Below are 24,644 nucleotides of genomic sequence, written 5' to 3' on the forward strand. Positions count from 1 at the left end.
GACTTACTGAGTCAGAAACTCTGGGACGGACCCAGCAGTCTGTGTTCTAGCGAGCCCTCCAGGTGACAGTGCATGATAAAGTGGGCAGAACCCTGGAGCAGGGCGCCTTTGGCGATTGATCCTAGTTGTTACTCTTAGGATCCACGTGATCACTGTCCTCTTTATTTCACAAGCTGGGCAGGGGACCCGCCCAGCGCTCTGCTGATTTGCCCGCCACTGACGCTCAGCTGGGGTTTCTCCCAAGCCCGCGGCGCCCGGCACACCCACCCCGCAACCGCAGCTCGACGCGGTCCCCTCCGCAGAGCATCCCGGAGACCCGGGAGCGACGCCTTGGGAACCAGACGCCCAGGGCGGCAGGTGCAAAGGCGCCCGAGCCGGGGAGGCCAAACGCGTCGGCCACGACCGCAGGGGTGCGGGCCGGACGCCGGCTGCAGCGGCCGGAGGTGGGGGCGCATCCCGAGCCGCCAGCGCTTGCCCAGCCCGCCGGGACGTTTGTGCGCGGTCCAGATCCCGGGTGATTCCGCGGTCCCGGGCCGCGTGGCCCGGGCATCGGGATTGGCCCGCTGCTTCCCCCGGGGAGCCGCTGATGCAAGCCAGGCTGGGGCGGCCGGGCCCGGCCAGCGCCCTCTAGGCAGCGGAAGTGGAGCTTGCTTTACATCCGTCCTCCCCGCCTGGCGGAGTTGGAAGAAGGAAGGCTGGGGGGGTGTGGAAAAATAAAAGGAAAAGTCCTTGCACCATGTAGATCAGCGCCCCCCACCCTGGCACCCCGGCCGGCCGGGGACCTCCCAGTCTGTGGCCATGAACGCGAGCAGCGAGGGCGAGAGCTTCCCGGGCTCGGTGCAAAGTAAGTGCTTTTCCGGGCGCAGTGCGCGCTCCGGGGCCCAGTGCGCGCTCCGGGGCCCGGGCCCAAGCACGTCTGCGACGCAGCGAGCAGGCCCGGGGCCCCGAAATCGGGGTGACGGCCCCGAGCCGGCGTCTTGGGTACCGCGGCGGGCGCGCCGTGAAGGGGGCGCCGGAGTGGGCTTAGGATGGGGGCACGCAACCCAATGCAAGGCGGGGGGCGCTCTCCAGCCTCGCAAGACCCCTTGTAAGGGAACGGTGGGGGAGGGCATGCGGTTCAGACAATCGCCACCCCCTCGGGGCATTCCCCGCCCCCCCCCCAGGCGGAGTTTGGGGGGATTTGGGGGTAACTGCGATTACGCTGATGGGAAAACTTCTGCCTCGGTGGCTCAAAATCCTTGAAGTCTGGGGATCCGAGGGTTGCATGAGGTCTGGCGGGCTGGGCTTGCCGGCGCACTGGAAAGCCTTTTACACATTAAAGGTGGAGATCTGAATGGGGAATGGGGCGGTGGTCGCTTCCTTTGAGTTTGGGATTCATTTTAATTTTCCTGATGAGGACAGCAGCCTTATTCAAGTACCTGATTTCACCCGCTGCATTGTTTCCCAAAGTGTGGTCCAGAGACTGAGCGCAAACCAGCCACCTGGGAGCGCGAGCGCTTATTTAAAAAGAGAAAAAAGCTCCTTGGGCCCCACCCATTAGATGGGGGACGTGGGGGAGGGGATCTGTGGCCAGACGCTGAGCGGTTCGGTTACACACAGTTTGAAAACGACCCCGTGGCACAGGGGTTTGCAGACACCTAGCACGTAGTAAGCGCTTAGCTTGTTAGCTGCTGTGGAGACATTGCCTCCCAAACTTGGCTGGGTATTCCTTGCATAACTTGTGAAAAGCACAGATTTCTCAAAACACCAGCCCCTCCTGCACCCTACCTCCGTTAGGGCTCAGTATCTCCGAAGTGGGGCTCAGATATGTCCATGTTTAACACACACACACACACACACACACCAATTGTTCTGATGCCGTTACAGGTTTGGAGAACATAGTGAAGATAAAGGAATTCTTTCTTGTTGCTGTTGAGCTCGTATCTGTACCCAGTGTTTTCTGTTTGGTCTATTAATTCGCACTACAAATGCAGGAGGTTAGGTATATTTTATCATTCCAAATTTTCAGAGGGGGATACTGTCGCATTCAAATAGGGTTTCTCAGTAATAACCCCACCAGGTGTCCTGCCAGGGCATGGAGACCCCTGTGCTGGCCCTTTTTACAAGCACCATCTTATTTAATCCTCTTAACCGTCCTATGGAACAGAAACTTCTACCCATTTTACAGATGCGAGAGACCAAGCCCAAGTCACTGTTCGTAAATTGTAGTGTCGGGATTCTAAGGAAAGTCTAGGTCATTGCGTATGTGCTTGCCACATACGGGAGACACTGTCATTAAAACCCTTTCATGCGGGGTATCATTCTTGTTGGATCGTTAAGGAATCCTCATCAATGCCAGTCACCTCATCTTCCGGTTCCTTGTTTTCCTGTTAGTCTCATGGGCACCTCCGCTGCAGCGAGGTAGGGTTGCAGAGGAATAGAAAAAGCTTCATTCCTTCCATCCACTGATTTCGATGTACTTAAGTGCACAGGGCGCTCTGCAGAACGGCTTATAAAGCATTACAACAGCCCACGCTAGCTCTCCTTAGCAAGTCAACCAAATTGAATTTCCACACAGAGATTTTTTGGTCTTAGCTTGACTTGGGGAAAATTGAACATAAATATTTATAAATTTTCAGAAAGTTATGATTCATATATACCAACCATATATGCACAAGGTAGTTCTCATATGATTTAGATTTGAGGAAAATTAGAAATAATATAAAGACCTTATAAGTACTGAGATAATGATGCATAGATAACATAGAATAGTGTATTATTAGATAATTACATATATTTTTAAAGATTGATTTATTTGAGAGAAGGGGAGAGAGAGAGAGTGGGGAGAGGGGCCGAGGGAGAGAATCTCAAGCAGACTCCCCACTGAGCACGGAGCCCGCCACAGGGCTCCATCCCACCACCCATGACATCATGATCTGAGTTGAAACCAAGAGTCGGGTGCTTAACCTACTGAGTCACGCAGGCACCCTTTAAATAATTATACTTATAAAAATTTTAGTGATCTAGCCACAATGCTTATGCAATGTTATGTGGGGAAAAGACTAATTTTACAGTACGTTATGATCTTAATTTTTAAGCATAAAGAAAATAAATGGAAGAAAATATTTTGTAATGTTCATGGTACACATAGGTGGAAAGATTGTGAGTGATTTTCCCCCTGCTTCTTCTCTTCCAAATTTTCTGTTATAAACATGAGTTTCCTTATAATAAGACAAAGAAAATTTTAAAAATAAAAATTAAGGTAGTCATATTAGAGACATTAATTGATTGTATTTCTTCATTTAACCAACATTTACATAGCACTTTCTAAAATAGTGCCAGATATTGTGGTAAGTTCTTTGCAAATGTTAACACAGTATTAACTCTTGGCATCATTACTATTGAAAGACAATGTCCCTATCAGTTAGGAATGAATGTTAGCTACAGGTAACAAACTGAACTATACCAGCCTAATGAGAAGTCATGAATTAGTTGATTCAGGGAATCAAAGAAGTAGAGATCAGCAGATGTAGGGATCTTAGCATTTTCCTCATAATAACAATATGGTTGCAGAAGCTCCTGGCATCACATCTGCGTTCAAAGCCAAAAGAAGAGGGAACCAGTGCCAATCATGTCTTATCCCTTTTTATCATGAAAGCCAAACTTCCCAGAAGTTCTCATGCATGTAAGGAACCAAGATTATTTAGTAGTTCTCATGGCAGAGTTGGGGGAGGGGGAGTATAAAAGTGGAGGGATTGGTTTTCATAATGACTGGGGAGTAAAACTACCTTTCGTTGGGATAGGACATGGCTACTGGTCCTTCAAAGTGCAAGCAGCCCTGCACATCAAAGAAGTTTCTTTTTTTTTTTAAGATTTTATTTATTTATTTGTCAGAGAGAGAGAGAGCGCGCATGCACAAGCAGGGGGAGCGGCAGGCATGAGGGAAAAGCAGGCTCCCCGCTGAGCAAGGAGCCCGATGTGGGACTCGATCCCAAGACCCTGGGATCATGACCTGAGCTGAAGGTAGATGCTTAACGACTAAGCCACCCAGGCGCCCCTCAAAGAACTTTCTTGCATAAAATGCCAGTAGTGCCCCTTCGGGCAGCAATCCCTGGGGTCTGGAAACATTGCTGCTAAGGGAGAAGAGGGGAGTAGAATGGACATCGGTCCAGCCACTAGCCGTCTCTGCCTCTATGTCCTTTTTTCTACCATGAATCTGGGTTTGTGCTGTAATTTCAAGCTGTTTGAAATTAATTAATTAACCTGTGGCTTTCCCTTTGTCCCATGGAGTTCCAGGCGGCACAACGGTGCTGGTTGAGCTCACTCCAGACATCCACATCTGTGGCATCTGCAAGCAGCAGTTTAACAACCTGGATGCCTTTGTGGCTCACAAGCAAAGTGGCTGCCAGCTGACGGGCACATCCGGGGCAGCCCCCAGCACGGTCCAGTTTGTATCTGAAGAAACAGTGCCTGCCACCCAAACTCAGACCACCACCAGAACCATCACCTCCGAGACCCAGACGATCACAGGTACAGCCGGCGGGGTGGGGGGTACTGTTAGAGTTGGCCTGGTTATGTCCCAAACACCTCCGTGGAACTTATTAAAAATATCGATTCCCAGGGTCCACCCTGAAGGGTTGCTGATTCATTATTTTTAACAAGCTCCACTGGGAAGCCAGCTGCCCAGCCAGTTTCGAGAACTGCTGGGTGGAAACATTAACTGTTAGCAGTTATAGATGTTCTCACATGTTAAAACAGACAAAAAGCAGATTTCTAAAACAAAAACCTGTATATACTAAGGGAAAAAAATACTTGCAGGAAATACATTGCATGAAAAAAAAAAGTAGTTGTTTTGGGTGGTGGGAGTATGGGTATGATCCCAGAATTTGCATTATTTTTATAAAGGGACCAAAAACATGGGGTTGATTTTGTTTTTGTTTTTGTTTTAATTTACCAATGGGCTTTGATGCCTCCCCACCACCCCGCCCCCCGCTGCCAGCTAGGAAAATAGAAAAGTTCATCCTAATTCTTGGTTGTTTTCACTTACTCCACCAAAAATAAATTGCAGATGGATCCAGAATTTAAATGTGCACAGTGAAACCATAAAAGTTCTAGAGTAAATATACACACACAGACACGTACTCACACTAACATGTACCTATACTTACACCTCCATGATCTGTCTCAAGGGACTAGACAGACAACTTTAAAAATGTGAAGTCACCCATTTATGAAATAGATAGTGCAGACACTGCTGGGTCCTGTGGAGAAACAGACTATGTATTCCTTAGCTAAAGGCATTCAGATTTTTAAATTAAAATATATGGGGCTCCTGGCTGACTCAGTTGGTAGAATATGTGACTCTTGATCTTGGGGTTGTGAGTTCGAGCCCCACATTGGGTGTAGAGATTATTTAAAAATGAAGTCTTTAAAAAAATAATTATATATATATAATATATATATCATTATAAATATAATAATAAAATATATATAATATATATACCGATACTATGCCTACCAAAGAAGACAGGCTGGCCCCCTCTGGCAAAAGAAGAAGCATCGTGTATGTGGCTACAAATAAAGTTACAAATTTCCCAAAGTAAAAACAATGTATAAAACTGAAGACCAACAACTGGGGGAAAAAAAAAAACTGCAGCACAGATGACCAAGGCTTAATGTCCTTCATATATAAAGAACTCCTAAAAATCAATAAAGGTAGAGAAAAAGAACCAAATGAAAAAGTCAGCAAAGGGCAACAGATGATATACAAGAGACCACGGAACATAGAAGGATGCTCCATCACCTTAGTAATTAAATTAATGCAAGTCAGAAGAAGGCCTGGGACAGGATACTGCTTTCATTTTCTGGGGATGTAAATTCATATAACCTGGGCAATTTTATGGTATCTTTTAAATTTAACATCTTAAATTTAAAATCTTTCAAATTTTAAAATGTACATAAACACATTTACCTAGTAAGTCCACTTATCTTTTTATCCCGTAAAATTTTATAAACAGATGTATAAGAGTATTCATTTACAGTATATGCTATAAAGAAAGTGGAATCTTTGTATGTAAACATCAAGAGAAAATTAGATAAATAAACATCAGAGATTCAGACAATGAAATATGACTTAACCTTGGAAAGGGGAGCTACAGCTTTGTAGAGACACAGAAAGGTTCTCGGGAAGTGTAAAAAAAACACACATGTGCATGCTTACATAGTATTATATTCAAGGCAAGCTTCTAGAACAGGAATGAGGCAGGTGATGTTAATGAAAGAAGCAAGCTATGCGTAAGGTAATGGGGACTCATGGGGACTTGGTTAAGTAGAGTATGGGGACTGGTGGAGACTGTGGTTAAGTAGAGTAAGTATACATGACTCGTCCGAAGGGACAGCTGCTCTTTGGATCTGGTCAGTTAGATATTTAGGTTTTTCAGAGAAGCTGAAAAATGTGAAATTTCCCAAATTTTAAAACTTTGTCAGCCAAATGAAATACATCAATAAGCCTGACTGAGCCCATAGGCTTTTTCTAGACTTTTCTCCGACAGTGTTTAGCAGATAGTTAACCTAGAGCTGAGGGATGGAAAGAACATCTAAAGGGGGGCACTGACTTTCATCTCCTTGATTTTGTATTGGTGTGGTGTTTGAATTTTTTTGGCAGTAAGCAAAGTTTTGGGGTTGTCTCCTTAATGCATCCAAAATAATGTGTCTGCTGAGTTTTTAAAACACTGAAATATAATTACCTGAGCCCCTCACAAGCCTTAAAAAAAGCACCTTGAGGTTCTCCAACTTTCTTCTGAGTTTATCTTAATTATCATCCCAGAGGAAGTCACCAAGAAAGTGTTAAAACTAAAAACCGCCTTAGCAGTGGGCCTGGGTACAACCTCCTTATTTTCCCACTGGACAAAGGGAAGCTGCAAATGGGGAGAAGACACAGCCAATGGGCCACCACGAGTTCAAGACAGTCCTGGGACTTGGGCATTTTGGCCTTTACGCTAGTGGTCTTCTCCCTGTTCACCGTCCTCAAAATCAAACTCCCAGTAACCCCGCACACTGGGTGTGAAACCTATAAAACGTCAGGAGGCTTCAAGGCCCACACTTTATTTTTGGCCATTGCACCTTTCCGGGTTCTGAGGTTTTGCTTGTGCTGTTCCCTCTGCCTGAAATACTTTTCCCAACAGAGGACCTTGTTTCATCTCAGGACACTCCCCTTCACTCTGTATGGCAAAAGATGAAGTCCTCTCTTTTCCAAATGAGCCACGTTTCTTTGCCTCAGAACCTGAGTATGTGTTTGTACCATCTGCCTGGAACTGACTCTTAGACGTACGTCCGAGCTGAGCTTAAAGGCATCTCCTCAGAGACCCCTTCCCTGACACCACACACACACTGTTCCCCCGGCCCAGGTCAGGTCCCTGTCATTAAACCATCCCTGAGCTGTAAGCACCACGAGGCCAGGAGCTGCACCCCTCCTGTCCATCACTAGATCCCCAGCACCGGTCTTTGTTGAGGGAATGAGCGGCTGCCCCAATCTCCCATCCATTGGTAAAGCTGACCCCACACCCACATACCTGCTTCTTCTTCTGTCCTAGTTCTTTGCTCAAAGATGCTCACCCTCCCCTTGGCATTTCCACTGCCCTGGGACCACTCACTGGGGGGCATGCCTGGGGTTTGCTGGCCGCCCTGTATGCTCAGGCTGAGCCTGGAGACCTCGGTGCGCCCAGCTCACGGTGGCACCCACCGCACGGTGCTGCGGGGAGCTACACGTTCCAGAGACAGACGGCTGGGCTTGCATCCCTGTCTGCCACCCACCAGCCCGAGACTGCAGGCAAGTCGCCCTCTGCTCTCTCCTTAATAGTTCTCATCTGTAAAAAGGGGTTCGAGTGGCACCTAATACTATTAGGTAATAGAATTAGGTGCCTATTACCTAGTAATCATTGTGTTATTGGAGGACTCTGTAATAATCCACATAAATGGTCTGGGATAGAATAATTGGGCTCAGTAAACAACTGCTTTTATTAACGTCGAGATTAATGAACAGGTGGCAAGATTTGCAGTATGTTCCGTCTCTGGCTGACTCAGTGGCTCTTCCTCATCGTTCTGGCTTCTCTGCCACAAAACAAGCAGAAGCCTGCTTTTTTCCCCTCCTTTACACTGTTTCATTTGGTTTTCTGGGCCCAACTCCCCACCTGCACGGGCTCCTATGCTCCACTTAGTGGCTGTTCCCTGGCCACCTGTGGACCCGAATCCCCGGGGAGCTTGTTAAAGATACTGGTGCCCGGGCTCCGCCTCCTGAATTCGAAGCTCTGGGGCTGAGGCTCAGGCATCTGTATTTCTAACAAGCTCCTGGGGGATTCCAGGTCCCAGCCACTGTGGAGAGTCACTCACTGCCCAAGGCCAGAGTCTGACCCCCGACTCGGGCAGATTTCTCCAGATATTCTCACCCAAACATTGCCCAAACTTGTTTGTGCCTCTCAGGCCGTGATTAAAGCCAGACCCTTCCTCACTCAGCTCATCTCTGTCCCATCTCTGTCCAATAACAGTTGGATGTAAAGTAAAATGTATTCTCTGCCTGCTAGCTTTGAAAGCTGCCTTTTGTTTGGCATGTGGTTTAAGAACTTTCCTACAGGTGCGGTAACATTCGATGTCGATGCTGGTGGAAACAATTAGCATCCCACTTGCATTTTCTAAGTTCTGAAAATCTTGGGGTTTAGGAGTTAGGCCCCTGAGTTGGCGTCTTGGCCACATAGGGACTTAGGAGCCTCATGACCGTGGCCAGTTACAAGAGCTCCTGGTGTCTCATTTTTCAAGTGGCGACAAGAATAAAGAGAAAGACCACAGGGCTTGGTAGTTAAAGGGTCTGGGCCAGGTTGCCTGAGCTCAATTCCCAGCGGCAGCACTTGCTGACCAGGTAACCTTGGGCACGTAACAGGATCTCAGTGTCTGTTGCCCTAACTGTAACATGACAGTACTCACCTCAGAGGGTTCTAGCCAGGGCTCCTAAATGCCAGACACTTAGAGCTGTCGGGGTTAGCTCTCCTGACTTACCAAATCAGGGGGCTGTGTAAACGAAAGGAGACAGCTCATGGAAAATGTTGGTGCAGAACCTGGCTCATGACAAGCCCCCAACCAATAGTAGTTGAATTGATCTCTTGACCTAGAAGGGTCTTTCTCTCCCCTTCTGGCTAATTCCCACTCTTTTGGACCCAGGCTAGAAGTCACCTCCACCTAGAAGCTAGCCATGATTTCTCTGTGCATCCCCCCCCCCCCGCCCGCAGGTTAGGTGTTTTACCACTTCCCAACCAGCACTTATTTATCTCAGTTGTAATTAACTAGTAATTTGGTGGCACGCAATCTTTAGTTCGCTAGAGAAGTGGATTCAGGTGCTATCAGAGGCCAGGCAGCAACAGATACGCCGCGATGGGGAGTGGGAGGACCTGTGGACAACCAGCTGGGAAAGGAAAGCAGCCCGACAGCCAGGAACCATCAGCAGCTACGTCTTGGTGGGACTAGGAGCTGGGCTGGCTCTCACAGGTAGGCCGTGCTGTTCTCCTGGTGAACACAAACAGTTCACAGAACATCAGCATGAGCTGGGCCACTCTGGGACTGTGGTGGAACAAGACCAAACAAGACCCCTCCCTTCCCTGTCTAAGGCACAAGATACCAAACATCCCCTCCCCTACTAATCTCAGGGGCAGTTGCTTCTTTGCCTGCGCCAGATGAGCCTTCTCTGCTCAGGATTCTTGATACCAAACCCTAGGCTTTTCCCCACTTCCTAACAGCTCCCAGGTAGGCTTCCTCCAGCCTCCCCGCAGATCACCTAACGTGAGCCCCCAACCAGGAATGAGTCCTTCGTAGCAGCCCTGTGACTGAGATACCCCATGACTCCTGTGGTTTGAGGTTTCCCTTGCACACTGAGTGACAAATTTCAACCACAGCCGTGTCCCTGGTGGTCTCTGGCCAGAGGACGTTGACATGGGGAAGACCCAGCCCACCTAGCTGATTTTGAAAACCTTGAAAGAGAATCTGAAGGCTTAGTTTGGCCTGTGGGCCCCAAACGAATGGTTTAATTTCTAGTTTACTGGATTGTAAATCTCCCTGCCAGGAGGGACCTAATCCGTCTTGTTTTCCTGCGCCTCCCCACTCCCCCGCACCAGGCCTGGGACACCATAGGCATTCAGTACACCAGTTAATGGAATGAGCACAGGAAAGGGCAGCTGTGAGCATTAAATGAGTGTGCGTGTGGCCTGTGGCATGGTGTCTGACCCACCAGGAGGGTCCAGCGAGGGCAGCATTGGGACTGTCGTGTGCCAGATGCTGGAGCCGAGATAGTGGAGATGCTCGCCCTGGGAGAATTCCGAGCCCACGGGGGAGAATTTAGTAAGACATACAAGCCCACCCGTCTGTGACAAGCGTAGTCTTGTGCAGAGAGTTAGTGGAGTAGATTGGTCCCAGTGGGGAAAGCCAGAGGGAAAACTGTGAGTGAGATCAAAGGTATAATAGGCCTTGAAAGACTCCCTGGCCTTTGGGAGGAAGACGGTGGGAAGGGGACATTTCCTAATGGTGGTTGAGAAGTGGGGAAGCTCAAGGCAAGATCTGGTAACAGTGGCTAGAGATGACAAAAATGACAAAGAGTATATGTGGTAGGAGCCATGCTTCAGCTCTGGCCTTCATTCTGAAGGAGCTGGGGAGCCTTTGAAGGTTGTTGAGCAGGTGAGCAATTTAGTAAGACAAACTAATGGTTTGCTAGGAGGATCTGACAATAATAACAACAGCCGATTCTGATGTAGTGCTTATTTGCCGTCTCTTTTCTAAGCACTCCATATGAACCACAAATCAGGTACTAAGAATTATTATCCCCATTTTACCAATAACCAACTCAGGCACAAAAGGGTAAAAAGCTTGTCCAAGATGACAGAGCCAGAAAGTGGCAAATCCAAGCTAACTGGCTGCAGAATCTGCACTCTTGACCACCCCGTGGAAGAGTCCTCATGACAGTGTTTCTCAGACTTGCTCGTGCCTCAGAACCCCCCGAAGATCCGGTGAACCGTGCAGATACCCAGACCCCCGTCCCCTCGGGGTAACATGTCCGTGGCTCTGAGCAGGGTCCGGAATTTAAGCAGGCCAGTGAGGGCTTGGTTTAAAGAACTGAATCGAATCTGCGTTATAAAGAGATCCCCAGATCCCAAGAAGCTTGTCCACCTGATTGCCCCACCTGCTTAAGGCTGTCTCCCACCCCGCCCCAGAGGAAAGTTCACACCAAACCGCAGTATCTTAGTCCCAATTCCTAGCTTCAGAGCAAGCGGATCTGATTGGCTCGGCTCCTGTCAGGTATCTGCTGCTGGACCAATCAGCTGCGGCAGAGAGAGGGGGTGGAATCAGGGATGGGAGCCTGGAGGAGGGCTCACCCAGGGGCTCTTAGCTGGTGGGGTCTCTGTGCACCCCGTGGGTGAAAACCCTTTTCTCTCAGGAGATGAATTCTGAGTTTGCAGTTGGATCCAGAACCCTAAATGTGAATCGTAGGCCCGGACAACATAGGAAGGAAAGAGCAATAGATTTGAATACATGACAATGTAGTAATATCCTTCATCTGTAATGTTCATGTACAAGTCAATGAGAAAAAAAGTGAAATTCAATATAGGACAAAAAAGGAGCTAATAGCATAAACAGGGAGTTCAGTATAGAAGGTATGGGGATGGATAAAAAGTGTTGAAAGGGATTCATCCTCACCAATTATAAAGGAAATGCACATGACACTAAACTGATCTCATTTTGTCCTATCAAATAGCCCGCGAGAGCTAGTGAAAGTAAAGGGAGAATGTAAATTGATTTAGATTTTTGGGAAGGATCTTAAAATTAAGTGTCAGCAAGCAATTAACTGACCATACCATTCTGACCAGTTCTTCAACTTTTAGAGGAATGTAGCCAAAAAATCTAGAGGTGAATTAAAAATTAGGGGCAGGTGTTATTTATAAAAATAATACCTAGAAACCAACTCGGTGTCAAAGACAGGGGAATAGATCATTTAGCCATGCCACAACCAAAATGAAGGAATAGTATGTAGCCATTTGAAATCGTGTTTTGGATGGACGATCGTGTGCCAAACAGCTTCACATGGCAAAATTTTTTAACAAAAAAGGAGACTATAAATGATTTAAGCCATGATGCCAGTTTTATACTTTTAAAATCTCTATACAAAGAATGTCTTAGCCATTAGGTTGGTCATTAATTCACAAATGTCCTTTAAGCCCCTGTCCTTTGTGAAGTTCTGTGTTAGGTGCTGGGGAACAGTGATGGAGAGGACAGGCATGTCCTCAGGTGGTTCATCCAACCAAAGGGAGGAGGATGGCCATTAAATAATTTCCCAAGTAATTATTTAATCACAGTAGAGATAAGTGCTTTAGAGAAAAAGTACAGTATATAATGAGCATATAATGTAGGGGTATATATATAGTCATGTGATATATTGCCATGGCCGCTTTGGGCAGCTTTTATTTTCTTCTCTACACTTAATCTGTACTCCCTAGATTTTCTACAATTAGTGTTTACTTTTATTCAAAAAAAAAACAATACAGAGGTGCCTGGCTGACTCATTCGATAGAGCATGCGACTCTTGATCTCGGGGTTGTAAGTTCGAGCCCCACGTTGGGTGTAGAGATGACCTAAAAATAAAATCTTAAAAAATATATATACAGTTTTTAATTTAAAAAGAAAAGAAAAAGTGGAGTTTTTAAATTGAAGAAGAGAAGGTAGAAGCAAAATGGGCTGAAAGATGTGAAAACTGTCTTCAGCTATCTGAAGGGCAGCTTTTTGGAAAAGGAGCCATACCAGTGGTTCACATGAGCCCAGCGGGTTCAGACACTGGTGGGTACAACCTCAGAGAGAAAGATCTTGGTTCTCTGTGACATTCATATAACAGTCTTACATTTTATTTTTTTTTTTTTTTAAGATTTTATTTATTTATTTGACACAGAGAGGCAGCGAGAGAGGGCACACAAGCAGGGGGAGTGGGAGAGGGAGAAGCAGGCTTCCCGAGGAGCAGGGAGCCCGATGTGGGGCTCGATCCCAGGACCCTGGGATCATGACCTGAGCCGAAGGCAGATGCTTAATGTCTGAGCCACCCAGGCGCCCCTAACAGTCTTACATTTTAAGCAGCATCATAACTGCGTCACTGGACACCTTAGGGGCTCCTGCTACAGACCAGGACTACCTGCAACAAACAGGCTCTCGGGTGCACACCCGGACACACAGCACAGCAAGGGAAATCCCCGGGAGGCAAAAAGAACAAAGCGAAAGCCCGCAGCAGGTGTGTGAGGCCGTGAGCTAGTGGAGGGCATGGGGGGCTGATCTCAGTAAACGTGGGACTTGACTTTAATAGCCAAGCCAGAGGAGATGAGGCTCTGAGCTCTTGCAAAGAGTTGGCCTCAGGTCAGTGGGACTCTACACATCTGGGAATGAGTGCAACTCTAACCTCGGATCACACCTAAAGGGCCTGAGGCAGCCCTCCAGTGACCAAGGCCACTTGAAGCCTTTCCCTGGGGTGTCTGTAGGCTCTGCTGTTCCCAGGGCATCCTGGAAAGAAGCCAGGTGTGGGAGATAGGTGGGAGAGGATGACCCTCTACAAAGCCAGCCAAGAGGCTCCAGCAAGACTTGGTAACCGGATGCCCCAAGGCCCCTTTGTTGGCTGTTGATTTCCAGCCACCTGCAACAGAAACGATTAACAATTAGGTGCTTCCACATTCCAAAACGTCACCTTCTCGCTGAGGCCTTCATGGATCACCCTACTTAAAATTGCATGCCGCCCAGCACTCCCTGTGCCCCTTCTCCGCTTTATTTCTCTCCATAGCGTTTAGCTCTGTATCTGTATAAGCTATATAGCGAATGTTTGAGTTATCTATTGCTTGCACCACTCCCAGCTAGAGCGTCAGCTCCACGAAGGCAGGGATTGTTGTCCCTGTGGCTCACTGGTGTGTTTCTAGTGCTTAGACCAGGGCCTGGCGCACGGCAGGTGCTTCATCAATATTTGCTGGATAAGTCTGTGAATAATGACGACAGCACCAGCCGTGTTATGTGCCTGATTTTTAATCTTCACAGCAGCCCTAAGAGGTAGGAATAGAAATTGCCCCCATTCCGCAGGTGAGGAAAGTGAGGCTCAAAAAGATTATGTAGGGACACCTGGGTGGCTCAGTCTGTTAGGCATCTGACTCTTGGTCTCGGCTCAGGTCATGGTCTCAAGGTCGTGAGATCAAGCCCTGCGTTGGGCTCCCTGCACATTCTGGAATCTGCTTGAGATTCTCTCTCTCCCCCCCCTCCCCCACTCACTCGTGCCTTCTCTCTTGCTCTCTCTCTAAAATAAATAAATCTCTCTTTTTTTTTTTTTAAAGAGAGAGGTATGTACCTGGCCTAAGGTCACACACCCAGTAAGTGGCCAGACCTGGACTCATATCAATTCAAAGATAGATTTTAGCATATCTGAAATGGAAGTGCACATCAGAATCAATGAGATTGCTGTCAACCAAGAGGCAGTCACCAAAAGAAAAGAAGAAACATGTCTTTGGGAGCCCGTGAACAAACTTGAACATCGTTGAACACGTTCTGTCACTTCGGCAGAGCGGTGTGCATTTTTTGGAACTCTGTGTATTGAGCTTCATCGTTGAAACATCTCCCAAGACATTGAGAAGTAACCGTGTACCTGGAAATACCTGCAAACAGTAGCGGGGGGGTCCACTTGATATTAATGAAGCAAATGGTTGTTGTTGGAGAAACAGCTGCGCTTCTTGCAAAGCAGCAACTGGGAAAGAAGGATTCCCTCCATTAGACAGAGTTGGGTTAAGTTTCACCGATGAGGTACATGGAAAAGGACGGTGTACACCGGTGGTTCTCAAACTTGACTACATATCAGAACAACCTGGGTGGCTTGTTAGAACACAGGGTTGCTGGGCTGGGTCCACCCCAGAGGTTCCGATTCAGTGCGCTGGGGCGGGGCCTGAGGATCTACCTTTGTAGCAGGTTCCTCCATAGGTCCAGTGCTGATGTCTAGGAACCCCGTTTTGAGAACTGAGCAGAGCAGTGGAAGCAGGAACAAAAGCCAAACCCCACAGAGTAGATGAAACATTTCAACAAGAGGGAGGTGTGGTTCATCCAGGCATCCAAGGGACTTGGCATGAAGACAGAACATCCATTTGTCAGAATCTTCTGGCCAACTTTAAACAAAAGCCGCTTAACTTCGCCACGCATGTTGCAATTGAAACCCTGAGACCATTTACTTCAATAGAAAATGCTGGTCGAGCCCAGGTGCTCTTGGACCCACATCAGTGATGCTGTCATTGCCGGGGGTGCTCAAGAGGGGGAGATAAGGAACCTGGGTTTCCTGACAGATGCCCAAAGAAATTGAAAATAGTTTGTTGCATAAACACATAATTTCTAAGGAATTTCATTAAATATAAAATAAGGAATATGAAAGCATTGCTTCATAATAATCAGCTTTTTAATTTGTTGTACATAAAATAACGGTGCATCTTACAATCTATATGATCTAAGATTCAAAGAAAGATGATGTTTGTTTTAAGAGAAAATATAACTAGCACCGCAGACCTGTGACATGGATATTACTGCTCAAGGCAAAGTCGAGATAGGTAACGATGTTAGGCCTGCGCCGATTTCAGTAAGGATATTCTGTAAATGCAGTTCCAGAAGTGGTGCCTCGGTGCCTGAGGTTTGGGAAACAGAATATGACAGTGGCTTTCAAAGTCATCGTTAGGGCCTCTCAACCTGACAAACTCACCCAACGAACAGAACCCCCCCCCCCGGTCATATTGACTCCTCCTGTGAAACCAGATCTGCATGGGACAAATTATATATAATAAGGGAAGAAAACATTTCCAAACCCAAAACCATAAACTTAGTTAACAAAGTAGTCACAAAAATCTATAAGCAGAAAAAGAAATTTGAGACTACCTATTTTATCTTTTATGATGATAAATATAAAGATAAAGATGATAAAGATGTTTGGTCTTTCTTTTTGTCCCTCTGAAAAGTTCAGTAAGAATACAAGGATTTCTTTTAGGAATATTTGTGTTTTTAGAGAGTGCTTGTAGTTTGGGCCAGAATTCCTTTGATCAGTTTCTTTCCAGCTGTTTGTTAGGATTTTGTGATAAAGCTTATGAAAGTACCAAATGCATTTGGCTGGAGATAGTAGAAAGCTTGCCTGGTATAAATGACAGGGGCCTTTCTTGTTTATTTAATAAGTCTAGATTTGGATACTTTCAGAACTCTGGCTCAACATCAGAGTTTCTTTCTCTCCCCTTATGGTTACAGAATAGCTGCCACAGATCTAAGCATCACGTCCTCACTCCAGCAAAGATAGGAAATGGGCAACCAGGACAGCAAGAATGAGCTTTTCCTCAACCGCCTCTTTTTTTTTTTTTTAGTCAGGGAGAAAATCTTTTCCAGAAGCCCCCCAAGATGTTCTCTAGTGTCTCATTGACTAGAATGGGGTCACAGGATTACCCTTAAGCAGCAAAGGAGACTGGGGAAGCAATTTAGCCTGTTCGTTCTCTAGAAAGGAAGGTAGGCAAAGGGAATAGCTGTTGGGTATTCATATTGTGAAATCTAATAATCATCCTGTCTTTTAGTTTCAGCTCCAGAATTTGTTTTTGAGCATGGCTATCAAACTTATCTGCCCACGGAAAGCAATGAAAACCAGACAGCCACTGTCATCTCTCTCCCTGCCAAGTCCCGTGCCAAAAAGCCCACAGCACCACCTGCTCAGAAAAGGCTTAACTGTTGCTATCCAGGTAAAGACAGCATTGTGTCCTGCTTATATAGAGGATGTAACATGTAACAGATTCCAGGGCTCTAGCTCGTGAATTCCTGACAACTGGATATAGATGTGTTCTAAACTGCCTGGCTTAAAAATCAGAGCCCCCCGCCCCCCTCCCCCAGCATTTACATCATCACATATGATCTATCTCTCGCTGTCCCTGGTCACCGTGCACGTGGACTGTAAGACTTTTACAGACACGGGCCTTTGAAATGGGATTCATGAGGATCCAGGTTACTGTGAATTTTTCTTTCTGTGCTATGGCTTAGGAAGACATCCAGAAAGATTGTTGTTTCCTTTAAAAAATAGTAATAACTTTTGATTTGGAAATAAATTCAGACTCACAGAAAAGCTGCAAAAAGAGCACAAAAATTTATGTATGCCCTTCTTTTGGATTTCCCAAATGTTAACATACTGTATTTGCTTTATCATTCTTTCTATATATACATACTCTTCCCCCAAAGCCATTTTAGAGTAAGTTGCAGACCTGATGTCCCTTTACCCCTAAATACCTCAATGTATATTTCCTAGAACCAAGGAAGTTCTTTTATAAACCACAGCACAATCATCAAAATCAGGAAATTAACATTTAGGGGCGCCTGGCTGGCTCATTTGGAGGAGCATGGGACTCAGTCTCGGGGTCGTGAGTTCGAGCCCCACGTTGGGCAGAGAGTTTACTTTAAAAAAAAAAAAAAGAAATTAGCATTTATACACCCTATTATCAAACCACTGACCTTATTAAGATTTTATTAACTTCTCACTCATGTTCTCAATAGCAAAAGAAAAACATTTTCCCCTGGTTTGGGATCCAATTCATGATCACACATTGCTTTGACTTTTCCCGTCTCTTTAGTTTCCTTGAATCCTAAATTTTTGTCTTTCATGACCTAGACATTTTTGCAAAGTACAGGCCAGTTATTTTGTAAAATGTTCCTCAGTTTGGATTTGTCTCATGTTTCCTCACGATGACATTTAGGCTCTGCAGTTTGGGCAGGAAGCACAGACGTGATGTATGTCCTTCTTGGTGCATCGTATCAGGAGGCACGTGATACCCGTTTGTCCTGCTAACTGCGGGGTTTACGCTCATCACTTGGTTAAGGAAGTTTCTGCCAGGTTTCTCCACCCTTAGGTTACTGTGTTTCCCTTTGTGATTGATCTTTTCTTGACTTTTTAAGGTTGCCAATTCAAGACCGCCTATGGCATGAAGGACATGGAGCGTCATTTAAAAATTCACACTGGTAAGTGACATTTCTGTGGCATATAAGCCCGGAGCATGTGCTCTGTGCTAGGAGCCAGGGATCTGGACAAGTCAGACATGTGATAGGACATGGAATCTTGCTGGTTGTCACAAACACAAATTCAGTAAAAATAAGATGCTGTATCTGTACATGATTTTGGCAGAAACTGTGTAAAGCAATAAAATCCAGTGCTGGAGCAGATATGAGCAAATTTAGCTAGTGGAAGTGTGAACGGCTGCAACCATTTTGACAATTAATCTGCCAGAATTAATTAAAATTTAAATGTACATATTATTTTGAAGCGATGGTCCTATAAATGTGTATATTTGTAATGATTGATAAAGGAATAAAGGTGAAGAATAGTAAATTTTTTTTATGTATCTCTACTGTATCACTGGATACAGAATGTGTGTGTGTTATTTTTGCCATTTTGAAGGTGAAATTTAGTAAATAAATATTTTTTTTTTAAAGGAGAGGGAAAGGGGCGCTTGGGTGGCTCAGTCAGTTAAGCGTCGGCCTTCAGCTCGGGTCATGATCTCAGGGTCCTGGGAACGAGCCCCACGCCGGGCTCCCTGCTCAGTGGGGAGTCTGCTTCTCCCTCTCCCTCTGCCCTTCCCCCCTGCTCCTGCTCTCTCTCTCTCTCTCTCAAATAAATAAAGTCTTTAAAAATAAATAAATAAATAAATAATAAAAGGAGAGGGAAAGATTGATGAGGCGCCTGGGTGGCTCAGGTGGTGGAGTGTGTGACTCTTGATCTTGGGGTCATAGGTTCAAGCCCCAGGTGGGGTGTAGAGATTACTTAAAAAAAAAAAAAAAGTAAAAGGAGAGGAAAAGATTGATGCATGGAAAAGAAAAATGTACTTATTTCTGGTGATTTTAATTTTCTTTAATATATTATTTTTATGTCTCCCAGATTTTCTGAATGGAGAAGGAACTGCATTTAGATTATTTTTAACAAAGTATTAGATACTCATAATTCAAATGAGAGAGAGTGACTGCGGAGTGTATAAATGTGTATAAGGTAGGGGTCCACTGACATTTGGCGGGGGCGTCACTCATTGCCCAACGTCTGCCTCCACCTTTGGAAGGTGAAATCTCCAACAGTGATTTCTGACATTTGTCGGCCATGGCTAGTGATTGCCTTGCCGTACTGGGCTCACCATCCTGTTCTAACCAACCTCACTGTGTCATGTCATTTGGGTTTATTCCAATTATCAGAATATTAAGTTTCAAGTATTGGCAAGCATTCTCGACATAACAATGAATCTCTCCCTGTGGGTTCAACATGAATCCCGTCAGTCGAGTCAAGCACAGCATATTCATCCTTGCCAGAGTAAAGTGCTGTCATTATTCACAAGGATTAAGGAAACACTCTAAACACATAAGTGAAGCAGTGACCTTAAGTCCGTTTCTGCAGATCTTCAGGAAGCACCTTATATGCGCAGGTAGCCCAGCTTAGGGTCGTAGGGTGCTTTCTCTGTGACTGCAGCAACTCCAATAATATCAAGGCGGAGAGTCGACAAGGTGTCCTCACCTTAGTTACTTTCGGAGAGGAGGCCACGGCCAGGAGGAGCTCTAGGGGGCTCTTCACCCGCAGAGCTAGCCGGAAACCATCCTTCTTCCCCAGCATCCGGCGGCTGCCCAGGGGGGCAGATACACAGCCCGGCGACCACAGGAGCTAATCAGCCGCTGACAGTCAGGAGAAATTCTTGTTCGTGGATTTTTAAATTTGACTGACATTTTTTATTAATAAAATCGTAATCTTTCATACACTTTTAGGTGTATTCTGAAATCCCAGACGTTTGCTCTACAACAGTAGTGATCAGCTTTGGCTGACAATTGATTTTAGCACCTGGCTGTTTAGGATTTAGCCAAAAGACATATTTAATATATAAAGTAAAAAGGGGAAATCCTGATTCAGAGCCCCCTTCCTTATTCAATATAAGCCCAAAGTCACCAGTCTTAATAGTCTACTGTGTCTCATTCTGAAATTTTAGCATACCTATCCTGGGCCTAAAAACACACAGAAATCTACTTTTTCCATCTCTTACTAGATTAATATTATATATATATTGTCACTGCAAATTGCTGTTTTCCACTTAATATTGGTCATCTTTCCACATCAGTAGTACATGTCTGCTTCATTCTTTTTGGTGGCCCAGTAGGGAACTGGTTCAATTATTTATCCAGTGAAATACTTCAGCTTTAAAAACCATGCTGTAGAGATTTAATGATGTGACAAGACGATTGGAATTATTTTATGTGTAAGAAAGTAGTCAGTGGGGAGGCATTGTTGCATTTGGGCTCAGAAAGCAAGACAGTCGTGGGTTCTAATCCCAGTTGTTGAGAGGATTAAGGAGAATCATTGAGAGGCACAGTGCCTTTCAGAAAGTATTTAAATTGATGTTAGCCAAGAAGTTTTTCTGTACCAAAAATACACAAATAATTGGAGAGATATCCATCAAAAAATCAGCAGTCATTCGGGGGCAGTAAGTACATGAGTGAGTATAGATGAAACTGCTGTGACAAAGAGACCCCCCACCCCAGCTCACACGCGGTAGGGGTCTATGTCTCTCTCACATAACTGTCCGGAGCTAAGCAGGTGGTCTAGAGCAGGTAGGCAGCTCTGTCCTACGAGATCAGCCAGGGACTTAAGTTCCTTCTGCGTCATTGAAGCGCATCATGGCACGGGCCCCTCCATCTGCAGGTGAGCTGCCCTCACCTGCCAGTTTGAACACCCCTTGTCTTGGAGACGGCTGGCAGGAAGGGCGGAAAGAGGAAAGTAAAAGGCAAGCAACGTCACTTTGCAAAAGGGACCCACTGACCCTCTCTGCCATTTCATTGGCGGGGACCGCGCCACCGCAGGATGACTCCTGGCTGCAGGCCAGGCTGGGGAAGGAAGCCTTGAGCTGCTCAGCCCGGAGCTCTCCGAAAACTTAGAGCCTCTGAGCTTTAGGGTGTGTCTGTGGGAAAAAAAAAAAAAAAAAACGGGAAAAGGAGAGAATGGAAGGAGACAATGAACAGTTCCTTATTTTCCTTAGCTCTCCTTGAGACATTTGAGTCGCCTTCTATTTTTAATTAATAAGGAATTCCCGGGGCGCCTGGGTGGCTCAGTCGTTGGGCGTCTGCCTTCGGCTCAGGTCATGATCCCAGGGTCCTGGGATCGAGCCCCACATCGGGCTCCCTGCGCTGCGGGAAGCCTGCTTCTCCCTCTCCCACTCCCCCTGCTTGTGTTCCTTCTCTCGCTATCTCTCTCTGTCAAATAAATAAATCTTAAAAAAATTAAATAAATAAGGAATTCCCATTCGATGTAGGAAAAACTAGAAAATGGCAAGAGGCAAAATAGAAGAAACTCCCCCCTCTCCCAAGAGCTTAGGTCTTGGCAGATTTTTCTATCTAGCTTTTGGGGTTTCCTGCATATTCTTGGGTGACCGCGTATTCCTCTTATCATAAGGCAAGGTGGAGGGGGCGCGGGGAGTAAGCCTCTTTCTCCGTCAGGGTTGTTTTCTGATGCCATCTGTGTGTGTGTTTGAAGGAGACAAGCCCCACAAGTGTGAGGTGTGTGGCAAGTGCTTCAGCCGGAAGGACAAGCTGAAGACGCACATGCGCTGCCACACAGGCGTGAAGCCGTACAAGTGTAAGACGTGTGACTACGCCGCGGCCGACAGCAGCAGCCTTAACAAGCACCTGCGGATCCACTCGGACGAGCGGCCCTTCAAATGCCAGATCTGCCCGTACGCCAGCCGCAACTCGAGCCAGCTCACCGTCCACCTGCGGTCCCACACAGGTAGGTCCCTCCTGCTGCCCTCGCGCTGGGCTCCTCACCACCAGCTACTGAAAAGCACCTTAAAGCACTGAGTCACCATCCAAGTAAACGAACGGGGGACGTCTGCTCACTGCACGGTGTGCAGGTTCGCTTTGCGTCCACCCAGAAGAGCCTTTCTCGGTCGATGAGGGAAAAAAAAACATGGCACTTATAACCTCATCTCTATCTTTAGGCAACTTTATAACTTAGTCACTAGTAAAGTATTGAATGAGGAGGCGAGCTAAATGAAATCGAGATATAACTATAAACGATGCATTTTTAATAAATGTCTGCATAGTTTCTGCATTCCGGTCATTTTTGAAGTATACTCAGATTAGGTCAGCATGGGATAGCTTCATGGAAAAACTCGGCAGGGTAGGTCACTTAACAAAGCATGGACGTTTCCTTTTGGCAAGTGTATCAGTTAGCTATGGATGCAGTGATGCTGTGTAATAAGCCCTACAAAAGCTCAGTGGCAGATTATAATCAATTACTGCTCACATACTTCATGTCTAGCCAGTTGGCTAGATGCTCTGTTGATCTTGACTGGGCTCAATCACCTGTGGCGGGGAAAGGCTGGGTGTCCCCTGACCTTGGCTGGGGATCGGCTGCCTGGGTGTTAGCTGGCTGTCCACTTGCCTTAGCTGGGGCTGGTCCGGCTCTGCTCCACGTGCCTCTCATCCTCCTTTTGGAACAGTGGGCTACCCCAGGCTTGTCCTTCTCGTGACAGTGGCAGGGGTACAAGCAAGCACATCCCAGTGGGTAAGCCCATTTCAAGCCTCTGCTTGCATCCCATTGGTTGAAGCAGGCTATGTGGTGGGGCCTGGCGTCAGGGATGGGGCTGGCCTCACCCACGGTGGGAGGTCACCACGAGGTTACAGGGCAAAGGCCAGAGATAGGAGGAAGGGTGAAGAATTGGGACCATTTTTGCAAACCACCACAGTCCACCACGCTGTCACACACAACTCTGACATGTGGATTTAATAATGCCTTCCTAAGACCCACATAAGTCACACCCCATCACAGGATCAGGCTCAAACACCCAGGATCCCGTGATCTCCCCTGGGTCTGGATATGGCTTCTCTTGACCTAGAGTTCCTTTGAAGTAAAAAGACAAGTCATCTGTTCCTACATTCCCAATGTACAGCGGTGACATGGAACCAGGGTATTTCCAGTTAACCCTGCTGTTCGAAAAGAGAAGAATGGAAGGCACTTGGCATTCACAGCTCCACGGGTTTCCAGAATCCCTCTGGGCACATGTCCCCAGGTCCCCTCACTCTGGGGACAGAGAATGTTCCCTGATTAGGCCTCGGCTCAGCTTCTGGCTCCTGACTCTGCCCACTGCAGCATCCTTCCCATCAGCTGCCTGAGCCCCTTCCAAAAAGTAGTGGAAAAGGTACTTTTGTGAAACTTTCTCAGCCTGCTTCCCGCCTACCAAAAGTAGGGCTCTTTTTAGTCGAGGGGGATGACAGGTTTGCTGGTAGAGCCGTGTGCAAAATTTTGTGAGTCTGTGTGCCGAAAGCCACACCCACAATTCTTTCAGAGACTCTCCTTTCCTCTGAACCCCATTGTAGGCACTTTTGGCATATAACCTTCTGTGGCTGAATCCCTTGACGTCCCTAGGAATCCTTGTCCAGCTGGAGAACCTACGTGGCGCCAACTTAATTCTTTCGGAGATTTTAACGAAGAACCCTACATTCACACCCCTCATTTCTCCTTCGGTCCTCCCCCTGAGATCACATCCCTGGGTATGACCTTTGTCCCCCGGCTTCTGTCTTACTTTGAAAACCCTTTGCTGGTTGGAGGTGAGAAATGTTATCTAACCCAGCACATCTTCGGTTTGCTCTATTCTCTCGAAATTCCATTTAGAAAATGGCCAGTTCTTGTGTGAGTTTGTCTCTTCCTTATAGGACCTCATCATATGCAGCCCGTAAGGCACTTTCACTTTTCTGCCAGAATTAATCTCTTTGCTCAAGTCCCAAATTCAACAGGTATATTATATTCTCTATCTTCTAACTTACTGCAGGTGACAATGGGACCAAATGTTTGCCATTAAATAGCGTGCCCTGCCACTTCTCCAGTCTTTTCTTGCCGTCCGGTCCCCAAAGCCAATGCTACATATTTTAATTTTCTGGTATGGCAGCACTCTTGTTTCTAGATATCAATCTCTGTATTAGTTATCCGTTGTCACACTAAATGCAGTGTAACAAATACTCCCACAAAACCTCATTGGACACAACGACGTACCTTTTCTGGTGGCATGCTGGGGATCAGCTGGGGGTCACCTCGGCAGTTCTGATCTTGGCTGGACTCACATGTCTGAGAATCTGCTGGCTGTGAGCTGTCTGTCCACTGGTCTTGGCAGCGGGAATCCAGCGCTTCTCCACATTTCTGTCACCCTCCTCCTGGGACCAGCACGCCAAGCCAGCCTTGATCATCTCATGGCGATGGCTGACAGAGGTGCAAGCAAGCAAACCCCAGTGTACAAGCCCATTTCAAGCCATTACTCATATCAAGTCTACCGAAGATACCATCAGCCAAATCTAGTCACATGATTGTCGAGGGACATGGCAGGTCATCCTGCCTCTGTCTGGAGACCATGCATAATTGCACACGTGGCAGAGGCCATGGCTACGGGAAGGGAGGAGAGGTGGTGAGATTCGGGAACGTTTTTGTGGTCTACTAAAGCAAGTTCCAGACATAGGCATAACCAATGGCCAACTGATTTTCTTCAGAAATCTCCCACACCTATGTTAGAGGACCTGAAGGACTCGTTTATGAAAGTGGTTCTGAATCATTT

General features: G+C 46.5%; 1 protein-coding gene across 3 annotated transcripts in view; it reads left to right on the forward strand.

The window, feature by feature from the left end:
* The first annotated feature begins 244 nt into the window (after positions 1–244).
* ZFP64 (ZFP64 zinc finger protein) overlaps positions 245–24,644 on the forward strand; it is a 77,981-nt gene continuing 53,581 nt past the window's right edge. For 2 of the 3 annotated variants that reach the window (XM_032387705.1, XM_032387702.1), the window contains exons 1-5: positions 245–844; positions 4,270–4,509; positions 16,614–16,775; positions 17,977–18,039; positions 21,575–21,826. In XM_032387705.1, the coding sequence (XP_032243596.1) occupies positions 799–844; positions 4,270–4,509; positions 16,614–16,775; positions 17,977–18,039; positions 21,575–21,826 (763 nt within the window). In that variant the 5' untranslated portion in view covers positions 245–798. The remainder of the gene's footprint in view (positions 845–4,269; positions 4,510–16,613; positions 16,776–17,976; positions 18,040–21,574; positions 21,827–24,644) is intronic. The other variant, XM_032387703.1, reaches the window with a different exon arrangement.

The sequence above is a fragment of the Phoca vitulina genome, unplaced genomic scaffold (assembly GCF_004348235.1).
Source record: "Phoca vitulina isolate PV1807 unplaced genomic scaffold, GSC_HSeal_1.0 scaffold50, whole genome shotgun sequence".
NCBI lineage: Eukaryota > Metazoa > Chordata > Mammalia > Carnivora > Phocidae > Phoca > Phoca vitulina.